The sequence below is a fragment of the Eleutherodactylus coqui genome, chromosome 11 (assembly GCF_035609145.1).
Source record: "Eleutherodactylus coqui strain aEleCoq1 chromosome 11, aEleCoq1.hap1, whole genome shotgun sequence".
NCBI classification, from domain to species: Eukaryota; Metazoa; Chordata; class Amphibia; order Anura; family Eleutherodactylidae; genus Eleutherodactylus; species Eleutherodactylus coqui.
Window position 1 is genome coordinate 5,765,947 of NC_089847.1, and position 13,471 is coordinate 5,779,417.

At 57.3% G+C, this 13,471-nt stretch overlaps 1 protein-coding gene across 2 annotated transcripts; it reads right to left on the reverse strand.

Moving 5' to 3' along the window:
* Positions 1-418: 418 nt before the first annotated feature.
* Positions 419-11,093, reverse strand: CSNK2A2 (casein kinase 2 alpha 2). Of its 2 annotated transcripts, none has more exons than XM_066584062.1 (12): positions 10,845-11,093; positions 10,403-10,514; positions 8,831-8,932; positions 4,558-4,608; positions 4,032-4,088; positions 3,402-3,485; positions 2,946-3,056; positions 2,767-2,868; positions 2,552-2,652; positions 1,525-1,673; positions 1,310-1,402; positions 419-1,211 (listed from the first exon to the last, which is right to left on the reverse strand). In XM_066584062.1, the coding sequence occupies exons 1-11, from the start codon at positions 10,946-10,948 to the stop codon at positions 1,326-1,328; spliced, it is 1,050 nt and encodes a 349-aa protein (XP_066440159.1). In that variant the 5' UTR covers positions 10,949-11,093; the 3' UTR covers positions 419-1,211; positions 1,310-1,325. The 2 variants fall into 2 exon arrangements, with proteins under 2 accessions (XP_066440159.1, XP_066440158.1); XM_066584061.1 differs by having other exon boundaries at positions 4,032-4,091; positions 10,845-11,092.
* Positions 11,094-13,471: the final 2,378 nt, after the last annotated feature.

Below are 13,471 nucleotides of genomic sequence, written 5' to 3' on the forward strand. Positions count from 1 at the left end.
AAAATAGTGACTGCAGCTCTGGCTGTGAATGGAGGATAAGAGACATGATGGAACTGGAGTACAAGAGACCTTTCACACACGTGGACTTCTTCTGCAGCCCGCAACGCCACTGCGGATTTCATCATCACGAATTTTATTGCATTTTTCTGAATTTATAGCGTCTTCTTTCCATTGAAATTAATTGTGGAATTACATCCCTTCCGCGGGTTAGGAATCTTCAACAAGACATCGTTAATTCTGCAGCCGACAAGTCATGCGGATTAGAAATCCTATAGAACGGCGGAATTGTCTGCACAAATTCTGTCGTCAGGGCATAATGGAGCAGCAGCACTGCGATTGCAGCTCTGGCTGCAGTATAACGCTAGCACACCGTCCATACACAGCCATTCACACAGAAAGGAGCAGGCGGAGGCAGAGGTGCTGAACAGAGGTATTTATAGAGGGCTCCCCTCCCCCGGGGTCTGACCCTTCATGTCCTCAACGGCCGGGGAGAAGAAGAAAAACAATAATGAACCATAACAGGGCGCACCCCACCTGAGAACGGGGAACGGAGCGGAGATCCACCCAGGACAATGGCCGCTGCCCTCCAAGGCTTCAGGCAGCAGATGTGAACAGAACACCAGGACCTTGTCTCCGAGGTAGCTTAGAAGACTCGCCGCGTCACCAGAGAGCGGACCTGCAGTGACCCGGCGGCTGTAGTAAGACTGGCAGCGCCCGGGATCTTGGCACCAGAACTAAAAACATCCCTGGGTATTGGTCAATTACAAAAACAAACTGTGAGAAGCGCTAAGGGGGGGTATTGCTGCTTCAGGAGACGCGGCTCCACCCTGGAACATCACAGGAATGGGGAGGGATGGGGTGGGGGGTGGCGAGGACCCCGTCTCCACCGCTATCTACAACTGGGCCCAGCACACCCTGATTTCACCTGACAACCCTACAAGGAAGCTCTGTCCAGAAGGCAAAGGGTTAAATCCAGGTACACAGAAGCTTCCCATCCTGGGACACAACTTGGGGCGGAGGGGAGGGCAGAGGTTCGTCCCCCGGGTGGCGCTCAGGGCTCTGACCTGTCCATCATCTCAGTAAAATAAAGGAACTGGGATCGGGGGCTGCGGGGTCCTAGTGTCCACATCACTGCAGCCAAAACCAGGAAGTGCTCCAGTGCGTAACGCTGGTTCCGCCCACGAAAACCAGATGACATCAGCAGCGGCATCCTGCAAGGGAGAAGAGGAGGGTCAGGACAGCAAAGACCCCCGACAGACATCATGTGGTGCAGGAGGGAAGGGGGTTTGTGTAACAAGCAGATAATTACCCACAATCCCCAGATCTCATCGCGCTGTAGAGAGGCAGGCGGGGAGCAAGTTACTGTCTGTCTGAGCCGCCGGCTGGTCCTTCACCACCGGATCTGACCGAGAAGAAGAGAATAGGATGATGCAAGATGCATCGTGCACCACAGAGACTTCTGCCGCCACTCGGGAGCCCAGGGCCCGATCTCCCCCACCCACATAGTGGACCCCCGGGACTCACAGAAGTAGGGGTGCTCCATGGCCTCGCGGGCGGTCAGCCTCTGTTGATGGTCGTAGCGCAGTAACTTGTCCAGCATGTCCAGAGCCTCCGCGCTCACCAGATGGCGGTTCTCACTGTGCAGGAAGTTCTCCCAGCGTTTCCGAGAATGTCTGAGGGAGAGAAGAGCGTATCACACTCAGGAGACGCCTGGACGCAGGAAATGAGGGGTGGGAACGTGGCTGGAGACGCCCCACGCTAGATGGGACGTGCATGACTAGACTAGAGCATACTGGAGGGAGGAAATTGCATGAGGTTGGAAACACCTGTGTACTGGGGATGGGGGCCGTGGCCACAGTGACACCCACAGGCCACCGCCAGAGATGCCCACGTGCCAGAAGGGGAGGGGGGGGCCGCCGCCAGAGACGCCCATGTGCCATAGGGAGAGGGGGGGGCCGCCGCCAGAGACGCCCACGTGCCATAGGGAGAGGGGGGGGCCGCCGCCAGAGACGCCCACGTGCCAGAAGGGGAGGGGGGGCCGCCGCCAGAGACGCCCACGTGCCATAGGGAGAGGGGGGGCCGCCGCCAGAGACGCCCACGTGCCATAGGGAGAGGGGGGGCCGCCGCCAGAGACGCCCACGTGCCATAGGGAGAGGGGGGGCCGCCGCCAGAGACGCCCACGTGCCAGAAGGGGAGGGGGGGCCGCCGCCAGAGACGCCCACGTGCCAGAAGGGGAGGGGGGCCGCCGCCAGAGACGCCCATGTGCCATAGGGAGAGGGGGGCCGCCGCCAGAGACGCCCATGTGCCAGAGGGAGAGGGGGGCCGCCAGAGACGCCCACGTGCCAGAGGGAGAGGGGGGCCGCCGCCAGAGACGACTACGTGCCAGAGGGGGGGGCCGCCGCCAGAGACGCCCACGTGCCAGAGGGGGGCTGGGGGAGGGCCGTGGCCAGAGACGCCCACGTGCAAGAGGGGGGCTGGGGGAGTGCTAGGGTAGAGAGGTACATGGCCGAAAACAACCACACATCAGCGAAGGGTCACACTTTCGACTCACTGGCCCAAGATGTCATTGAAGTGCGGGTCTAGCTCTATGTGGTATTTCTTCAGGTACCCGTACAGTTCATCAGTGCCCAGGACCTTGGCAATGCGCACCAGCTGCAGAAACAAACCAAATCTCATCTTTCTGCTGTACTATACCGTGCCCCCGCCCCAGATGTCATACTTGGAGGGGCCCATGGCCCCAGCCCCCCCTCCAAGTACTGAACCCACCTGATCATAATTGTCCTGGCCATGGAAAAACGGCTCCTTCCGGAAGATCATACTGGCCAGCATACAGCCAAGGCTCCACATGTCCAGGCTGTAGTCGTACATCTGCGGAGCACAGGGAGCGTCAGCCATGTTACCAGTCAGCGCCTCCAAGGCGGAGACAGAATTCGCAGCCTTGTTACCTGATAATCCACCAACAGCTCCGGACCCTTGAAGTACCGAGAGGCGACGCGCACGTTGTATTCCTGCGCTGGGTGGTAGAACTCCGCCAATCCCCAGTCTATAAGCCGGAGCTGCAAATAAACATTATTATAAGGGGTTAAGAACACGCCACTGTTGGGGGGGGGGGTCACGTGACTTACGGGGTTTGGTCATGCAACCTTCAGACTCGCCATTCAATATCTATAGACGATATGGACATCAGTCGTGGATATATACGGGATCTAGCAACCACTATTCAGGATGAAGGCCCAGCGCTTCCATTACCGGTCATGCACGGGCGAGGCGTTGGCCTTCTCTATGCTGGGGCCTCACAATTCTTTTAGGACATAAAAAGCAGCTTTGTCGCCGTTCCTCCCATAGCTGTGCTGCAGCGGCTGATAATGGGAGGGGCTACGCAGTAGTCACATGACCCATACCTTCTTCTGCTGGTGATCAATCATGACGTTGTGCGGCTTTACGTCTCGGTGCATCACGCCCTGACTGTGGCAGTAATCCAGAGCCTGCAAGAGCAAGGCGCAGTCATGACAACGGTCACAAAAAGCTGACAACCCTCTGTCACAGCGGGCGGGACTAACAGTACTGGAGAGCAGAGAATGGGAGCCCACAGATGGCCCCTCCTTGCACCACAGCATCACATACTCCGCCCCCCAGCCAGGGGCGACCATGGGGGATCCCACCGCCAGGGGCGACCATGGGGGATCCCACCGCCAGGGGCGACCATGGGGGATCCCACCGCCAGGGGCGACCATGGGGGATCCCACCGCCAGGGGCGACCATGGGGGATCCCACCGCCAGGGGCGACCATGGGGGATCCCACCGCCAGGGGCGACCATGGGGGATCCCACCGCCAGGGGCGACCATGGGGGATCCCACCGCCAGGGGCGACCATGGGGGATCCCACCGCCAGGGGCGACCATGGGGGATCCCACCGCCAGGGGTGACCATGGAACATTGCACACCTGCGCAAATACACACACAGGACTGGCCATGGAGCAATAATGCAGACCCTTGCCGGACTGAGTTTGAAGCCCCCCGCTGTCACATACCTTCAGCAGTTCGTACATGTAAAATCGGATATCGTAGTCAGTTAGAATCTGGTAGAGCTGCTGCAAAGACAAAGAGGAATAGTGAATAAGTGCCGTGTCAATCCGAGCTCTTCACAGCGAGCCATGCTGACTCTCACCCACTCCTCACAGCAAGCTGCGTCAACCCTCCCGCTCCCCACAGCAAGCCATGCCAACTCCCCTTCCCACTCGCTCTTCTCAGTAAAGCGTGCCAACTCTCCACTGGCTCTCCTCAACGGGACATGCCAACTACTGCCTGCTCCTCGCAGTAAGAGCTGCACCAACTCCCTGAGCTCCTCACTGCGCCAACAACCCGCTCGGGCTCCTCACTGTGTACTGCGCCAACTCCCTGAGCTCCTCACTGCGCCAACAACCCGCTCTGGCTCCTCACTGTGTACTGCACCAACTCCCTGAGCTCCTCACTGCGCCAACAACCCCCTCGGGCTCCTCACTGTGTACTGCGCCAACTCCCCCATCCTTCCGGCTCATCTCAGCGAGCTACACTCACCTTGAAGTCTGTGTTATTAATGTGTTCGAACACCAGAGCCGGAGTCTTGGACTGTGGGAGAAAGAGGAAGACGTCAGACTACAACTCCCAAAAGTCACCAGTAACATCCTTTAAAGGGGACAGAAGCTGAAGGATGGACGGGTTAGAGCCGGTGTGGGAGCTGCCAAAAAGACACATAAATGTACACATTCAAAAACAATCCGCGCCCAGAAGAAGTTGTCGTTTGCTGCAGATCCCGCCCTGCAGTTCCTTGTCAGGCAGATCTGTAATCGCTAAGAGTTGTGGTGATTGGATGAACGTCTTGCCACCCGAGGCCTAAAAGTGGTTCCCCCCTCGGCCTATAAGAGGCTCTCGGAGGCCCCTTGTGTGTAGTCACCTCTTCTTCCGCTTGTAGATCTTGTTGACCACTAGATGCCTCTACAACGCAGAGAAGAGATTTCACCCCGTTACCAGAGGGGGGCGCATTATTGGGATGTAAGAAGCTGGATGGTCGTATCAATGAATTGTCCCCCAATGGCCATTCTAACCAGAGTGTTAGGAGGTGTTGGGACCAGTGGATGGGGGGCACACAAGGTGACCGGGCTCATCAGGATGCCCACCAGCAGAGAGGACCGTCTGATCATTCGACAAACACCAGCAACTCCAACTGTCTCCAATTGCATCCAAGCTAGAGGTGGTACAACAGGGTACTAGAGCCTCCATGCCCCCCTGTATCACATCTTGTATCCAAGCTGGAGGCGGTACAACAGGGTACTAGAGCCTCCATGCTCACCTGTATCACATCTTGTATCCAAGCTAGAGGTGGTACAACAGGTTACTAGAGCCTCCATGCCCCCTGTATCACATCTTGTATCCAAGCTAGAGGTGGTACAACAGGGTACTAGAGCCTCCATGCCCCCTGTATCACATCTTGTATCCAAGCTAGAGGTGGTACAACAGGGTACTAGAGCCTCAATGCCCGCCCGTATCACATCTTGTATCCAAGCTAGAGGTGGTACAACAGGGTACTAGAGCCTCCATGCCCGCCCGTATCACATCTTGTATCCAAGCTAGAGGTGGTACAACAGGGTACTAGAGCCTCCATGCCCGCCCGTATCACATCTTGTATCCAAGCTAGAGGCGGTACAACAGGGTACTAGAGCCTCCATGCCCGCCCGTATCACATCTTGTATCCAAGCTAGAGGTGGTACAACAGGGTACTAGAGCCTCCATGCCCGCCCGTATCACATCTTGTATCCAAGCTAGAGGCGGTACAACAGGGTACTAGAGCCTCCATGCCCGCCCGTATCACATCTTGTATCCAAGCTAGAGGCAGTACAACAGGGTACTAGAGCCTCCATGCCCGCCCGTATCACATCTTGTATCCAAGCTAGAGGTGGTACAACAGGGTACTAGAGCCTCCATGCCCGCCCGTATCACATCTTGTATCCAAGCTAGAGGTGGTACAACAGGGTACTAGAGCCTCCATGCCCGCCCGTATCACATCTTGTATCCAAGCTAGAGGCGGTACAACAGGGTACTAGAGCCTCCATGCCCGCCCGTATCACATCTTGTATCCAAGCTAGAGGCGGTACAACAGGATGCTAGAGCCTCCATGCCCGCCCGTATCACATCTTGTATCCAAGCTAGAGGCGGTACAACAGGGTACTAGAGCCTCCATGCCCGCCCGTATCACATCTTGTATCCAAGCTAGAGGCAGTACAACAGGGTACTAGAGCCTCCATGCCCGCCCGTATCACATCTTGTATCCAAGCTAGAGGTGGTACAACAGGGTACTAGAGCCTCCATGCCCGCCCGTATCACATCTTGTATCCAAGCTAGAGGTGGTACAACAGGGTACTAGAGCCTCCATGCCCGCCCGTATCACATCTTGTATCCAAGCTAGAGGCGGTACAACAGGGTACTAGAGCCTCCATGCCCGCCCGTATCACATCTTGTATCCAAGCTAGAGGCGGTACAACAGGATGCTAGAGCCTCCATGCCCGCCCGTATCACATCTTGTATCCAAGCTAGAGGCAGTACAACAGGGCACTCGAAGAATGTTCGCACCTGATAGTCGGCTTGTGAAAAAGGACTTTTAGATCCAGTGGCTGATCAAGTGTCTTATCCACGGTGTGGAAGGAAACGACACCCAGATGGATCTCCATGTCAGTGGATTACGATCTCTTGATCCCTAGTCAGATCACACATCTCTGATGCAGACCAGGGAACTCGTTCTTAGGGATCATTCACAGACATATTTACAATGGTGTTACCCTCGTACCGCGGAGCTCCGAATCAGAGCTGCATTTTCTACCAGCGCACTTACGCACAATGAGTATATGGGAGCCGCTGGCGGGTGTATTGGGCAAGTAAATAAGCGACTGCAGCCGCACGCAGGCCAAGACATACATTAAATAGGCGGAGTTCTAAATCCCCCCGTGTGACGGAGAGCTAAGTATTTATTGTATTGGTGTTTTTCACGTTGGTCCCGCGGACGCCACGATTACGCATTTATTCCGTAGAGACAGTCCTGCTCGACTATAAGGGATGTACATGAGGACCTATAGAGCCATGTAATGCCTCCATTCTATATGCGCCCCGCTGTGGCGATCCGGTATTTTGGTGTGACTTATTGGTCCTATGACCATTATATAGGCTGCTGGATCATTCGTCTGCGTTAGGCGCTTTCACACGGGCATACGTTTGGTTGGCATTACACACTTTATGCACATAATACGGACAGCTCTCACCCCACGGACCTGCGCTGAGATACTCAAATACGCGGTTTTCACGCAAGTAAAAACAACCTTGCAGCCTGTCCTATTTTGGTGCATCTTACGCACGTAGAACGACCATTCGGGTGTTTGCTGCGTTTTTTGGCGCATGTTGCTAGGAAACTGTGAAAAAAGGTGACAGGAATTTGCTGATCTAGCATTTTCTTTGCACACGTAAAAAAAACACAGTGAATAAGGAAGCCGCACGTGCGCAAAAGAACCAAGACAAACACCAAAAACGGAGCAGATTTTAAGGCCCAAATACATATATTCTCGTGTTAACGAGGCCACAATATTGCAGTCCTGTTAGTGGACAAGCAGGGAACCGTGACCGCCAGACATGTGCAGTGCCAACACTGGGACGACGGGGGTCACATGGCATCTGCGCCACACTATACACACACACATATATATTATGTATAGTGTGGCGCAGATCCCATGTGTATATATATAGTGCGGCACAGGAGCAGCGTACGTGGTGCAGATCCCATGTATATGTATAGTGCGGCACAGGAGCCGCGTACGTGGTGCAGATCCCATGTGTATATATATAGTGCGGCACAGGACCGCACTATATCTATCTATCTATATATATATACACACACACACACACACGTGATCTGCGCCACGTACGCGGCTTTTGTGCCGCACTATACATACACATGGGATCTGCGCCACGTACGCGGCTCCTGTGCCGCACCATACATACACATGGGATCTGCGCCACGTACGCGGCTCCTGTGCCACACTATACATATACATGGGATCTGCGCCACGTACGCTGCTCCTGTGCCGCACTATACATACACGTGATCTGCGCCACGTACGCTGCTCCTGTGCCGCACTATACATACACATGTGATCTGCGCCACGTACGCGGCTCCTGTGCCGCACTATACATACACATGTGATCTGCGCCACGTACGCGGCTCCTGTGCCGCACTATACATACACATGGGATCTGCGCCACGTACGCGGCTCCTGTGCCGCACTATACATATACATGGGATCTGCGCCACGTACGCGGCTCCTGTGCCGCACTATACATATACATGGGATCTGCGCCACGTACGCTGCTCCTGTGCCGCACCATACATATACATGGGATCTGCGCCACGTACGCGGCTCCTGTGCCGCACCATACATATACATGGGATCTGCGCCACGTACACTGCTCCTGTGCCACACTATACATATACATGGGATCTGCGCCCCGTACGCTGCTCCTGTGCCGCACCATACATATACATGGGATCTGCGCCACGTACGCTGCTCCTGTGCCGCACCATACATATACATGGGATCTGCGCCACGTACGCGGCTCCTGTGCCGCACCATACATATACATGGGATCTGCACCACGTACGCGGCTCCTGTGCCGCACTATACATACACATGGGATCTGCGCCCCGTACGCTGTACTATAGGCTTTAACCCCAGCCTCCCCCCCATCAGTCACTGTATGGCTATACGCTCCCCCAGCTGATGAATATATGGTTGAGGGGGGGGTCTCTCACCACTGGGTCCTTGATGGTGTCCAGCAGGCGGATGATGTTGGTGCCCCCTCGGAGGTTCTCCAGGATCTTCACCTCTCGCTTTATCTTCTTCTTCTTCACAGGCTGCAAAATGAAGAAAATAAATCTTGGAGGGAGAATGGGGGCGCGGCGACGGAGGGCGCCAGGGGGAAGATGAGGGGGCGCGGCGACGGAGGGCGCCAGGGGGAAGATGAGGGGGCGCGGCGACGGAGGGCGCCAGGGGGAAGATGAGGGGGCGCGGCGACGGAGGGCGCCAGGGGGAAGATGAGGGGGCGCGGCGACGGAGGGCGCCAGGGGGAAGATGAGGGGGCGCGGCGACGGAGGGCGCCAGGGGGAAGATGAGGGGGCGCGGCGACGGAGGGCGCCAGGGGGAAGATGAGGGGGCGCGGCGACGGAGGGCGCCAGGGGGAAGTTGAGGGGGCGCGGCGACGGAGGGCGCCAGGGGGAAGATGAGGGGGCGCGGCGACGGAGGGCGCCAGGGGGAAGATGAGGGGGCGCGGCGACGGAGGACGCCAGGGGGAAGATGAGGGGGCGCGGCGACGGAGGACGCCAGGGGGAAGATGAGGGGGCGCGGCGACGGAGGACGCCAGGGGGAAGATGAGGGGGCGCGGCGACGGAGGACGCCAGGGGGAAGATGAGGGGGCGCGGCGACGGAGGACGCCAGGGGGAAGATGAGGGGGCGCGGCGACGGAGGACGCCAGGGGGAAGATGAGGGGGCGCAGCGACGGAGGACGCCAGGGGGAAGATGAGGGGGCGCAGCGACGGAGGACGCCAGGGGGAAGATGAGGGGGCGCAGCGACGGAGGACGCCAGGGGGAAGATGAGGGGGCGCAGCGACGGAGGACGCCAGGGGGAAGATGAGGGGGCGCAGCGACGGAGGACGCCAGGGGGAAGATGAGGGGGCGCAGCGACGGAGGACGCCAGGGGGAAGATGAGGGGGCGCAGCGACGGAGGACGCCAGGGGGAAGATGAGGGGGCGCAGCGACGGAGGACGCCAGGGGGAAGATGAGGGGGCGCAGCGACGGAGGACGCCAGGGGGAAGATGAGGGGGCGCAGCGACGGAGGACGCCAGGGGGAAGATGAGGGGGCGCAGCGACGGAGGACGCCAGGGGGAAGATGAGGGGGCGCAGCGACGGAGGACGCCAGGGGGAAGATGAGGGGGCGCAGCGACGGAGGACGCCAGGGGGAAGATGAGGGGGCGCAGCGACGGAGGGCGCCGGGGGAAGATGAGGGGGCGCAGCGACGGAGGACGCCAGGGGGAAGATGAGGGGGCGCAGCGACGGAGGACGCCAGGGGGAAGATGAGGGGGCGCAGCGACGGAGGGCGCTGGGGGAAGATGAGGGGGCGCAGCGACGGCGGACGCCGGGGGGGGGGGGGGGGGAGATGAGGGGACGCCGCGACGGCGGAGGACGCCAAGGGGGGGGGGAGATGAGGGGACGCCGCGACGGCGGACGCGGGGGGGGGGGGGGGGGAGATGAGGGGAGGCCGCGACGGCGGAGGACGCCGGGGGGGGGGGGGGGGGAGATGAGGGGGCGCAGCGACGGAGGGCACTCACCTTGAGGATTTTCACCACCACCCTCTCATTATTGGTGATGTTTATCGCCTCGAACACCTCGCTGTATTTGCCGCGGCCGAGCTTCCGCACCAGCTGGTAGTCCTCCTGGTTCCTGCCCCAAAACACAAGGAGGAGATCAGGATGGAGAAGAAACATCCACACCCCGGCAGCCGACCGGCGTCCCCCCACAAGAGCAGACTGGTATCCCCTCGCCCAACAGCTGACCTGTGCCCCCCCCCAACAGCAGACCGGTGTCGTCATCCCCCCACTCACACACCACCAGACCGGTGTCCCCCTCACCACCCCCTCCGTGCCCCTCCTCTTTCACCCCTGTACCCCCCATCCTCCTCACTTTCAGCCCTCCCCCCTCGCCCCTGTACTCCCATTCTCTTCCCACCCCATCCCCCTCTCCCCCATCTCCTCCTCCCCCATCCCCGGTTACCCCCAATTGGGGACGTGCGCCTCGTAGTCCCAGTACTCGCGGCTCCTCAGGCTGTTCACGTCGGCATACACGCGGGCTCTGCTCCCGGCCTGCGGACCCGGCATAGCTGCAGGGGGAATGGGGCTCAGGCCCCGCAGCCCCGGGCTAGGGAGGCGGCGGGAGGCCGCTCGCAGGAGGAGAGGGGCGGCCGCACACAGCAGAGCCAGGCCGGGATCACGGGCTTCCGGGACTGACGGCAGGAGAGAACGGGCGGCGCTCACAGCGACCTCTACGGGTCGGAGGAAGGCAGCGCACTGCAGCGCAGGCTAATCAGCTTCACTGCATCACAGCCAGTGCGACTATACCGCAACCTACTCAGCTCTACTACATCACAGCCAGTGCGACTACACCACAACCTACTCAGCTCTACTACATCACAGCCAGTGCGACTACACCACAACCTACTCAGCTCTACTACATCACAGCCAGTGCGACTATACCGCAACCTACTCAGCTCTACTACATCACAGCCAGTGCGACTATACCGCAACCTACTCAGCTCTACTACATCACAGCCAGTGCGCCTACACCACAACCTACTCAGCTCTACTACATCACAGCCAGTGCGACTACACCGCAACCTACTCAGCTCTACTACATCACAGCCAGTGCGACTATACCGCAACCTACTCAGCTCTACTACATCACAGCCAGTGCGCCTACACCACAACCTACTCAGCTCTACTACATCACAGCCAGTGCGACTACACCGCAACCTACTCAGCTCTACTACATCACAGCCAATGCAACTACACCACAACCTACTCAGCTCCACTGCATCACAGCCAGTGCGACTATACCGCAACCTACTCAGCTCTACTACATCACAGCCAGTGCGACTACACCACAACCTACTCAGCTCTACTACATCACAGCCAGTGCGACTACACCACAACCTACTCAGCTCTACTACATCACAGCCAGTGCGACTACACCGCAACCTACTCAGCTCTACTACATCACAGCCAATGCAACTACACCACAACCTACTCAGCTCCACTGCATCACAGCCAGTGCGACTATACCGCAACCTACTCAGCTCTACTACATCACAGCCAATGCAACTACACCACAACCTACTCAGCTCCACTACACCACAACCTACTCAGCTCCACTGCATCACAGCCAGTGCGACTATACCGCAACCTACTCAGCTCTACTACATCACAGCCAATGCAACTACACCACAACCTACTCAGCTCCACTACACCACAACCTACTCAGCTCCACTGCATCACAGCCAGTGCGACTATACCGCAACCTACTCAGCTCTACTACATCACAGCCAGTGCGACTACACCACAACCTACTCAGCTCTACTACATCACAGCCAGTGCGACTACACTGCATTTTTTATTATTATTTCTGTTTATTCTTCTGTGGTTCTTGTGAATGGGATTGTTTAACATTCATGATGTTTTTATAGTTAATAGATTGATGGGATATATATATATGATTGTGATTACATATTCTATATACTAACAGTGGGAGATATGCATTATTACCCTCACATTACGGTATTTACTACATCGCAGGTTTTATGAAAGGTTTATTTCTGCAAGATCCCAAAAATCTTCCTCTTTATAAGACCGATAATATAAATGTGATTGATACAATCGGTTGTTTAATGTGAAGATTAGATATTGGTTCACATTGCTTGTAACCAGTAAGGCACACAAGGGGTTAATGAACAGGTTATTAATTAGTTTTAGCATCTAAATAAAGGGAAGTAATGTAAAGTGTTTGGAGGGGAGCAAGATGCCAAAGAATCCAAAGGCTTCTCTGGTTTGCAAAAACATCATTAATAAAGCCGGTTAAAGTCACGTCATATTGCCTTAAAGCGTTTCTACATAAAGTCACCTACACCGCAAGCTACCCAGCCCCACTGCACCGTAAGCTACTCAGCTCCACTACACCGCAAGCTACCCAGCCCCACTGCACCGTAAGCTACTCAGCTCCACTACACCACAAGCTACCCAGCTCCACTGCACCGCAAGCTACCCAGCTCCACTACACCGCAAGCTACCCAGCTCCACTACACCGCAAGCTACCCAGCCCCACTACACCGCAAGCTACTCAGCTCCACTACACCGCAAGCTACCCAGCCCCACTGCACTGCAAGCTACTCAGCTCCACTACACCGCAAGCTACTCAGCTCCACTGCACCGCAAGCTACCCAGCTCCACTACACCGCAAGCTACCCAGCCCCACTGCACCGCAAGCTACTCAGCCCCACTACACCGCAAGCTACCCAGCCCCACTGCACTGCAAGCTACTCAGCTCCACTACACCGCAAGCTACTCAGCTCCACTACACCGCAAGCTACTCAGCTCCACTACACCGCAAGCTACTCAGCTCCACTACACCGCAAGCTACCCAGCCCCACTGCACCGCAAGCTACTCAGCTCCACTAAACCACAAGCTACTCAGCTTCACTACAACGCAAGCTACTCAGCACCACTACACCGCAAGCTACTCAGCTCCACTGCATCACAGTCAGTGCGGCTACACCGCAAACTACCCAGCCCCACTACACCGCAAGCTACTCAGCTCCACTACACCACAAGCTACTCAGCTCCACTAAACCA

Bases quoted from the DNA above. Each gene is read 5' to 3' on its own strand.
- CSNK2A2 (XM_066584061.1), bottom strand. From the start codon at position 10,948: ATGCCGGGTCCGCAGGCCGGGAGCAGAGCCCGCGTGTATGCCGACGTG. The intron at 10,515-10,844 runs GTAACCGGGGAT...GTTTTGGGGCAG, and splicing joins GCGCACGTCCCCAATTGGGG to GAACCAGGAGGACTACCAGC. The intron at 1,403-1,524 runs GTGAGTCCCGGG...CTTCTCGGTCAG, and splicing joins CATGGAGCACCCCTACTTCT to ATCCGGTGGTGAAGGACCAG.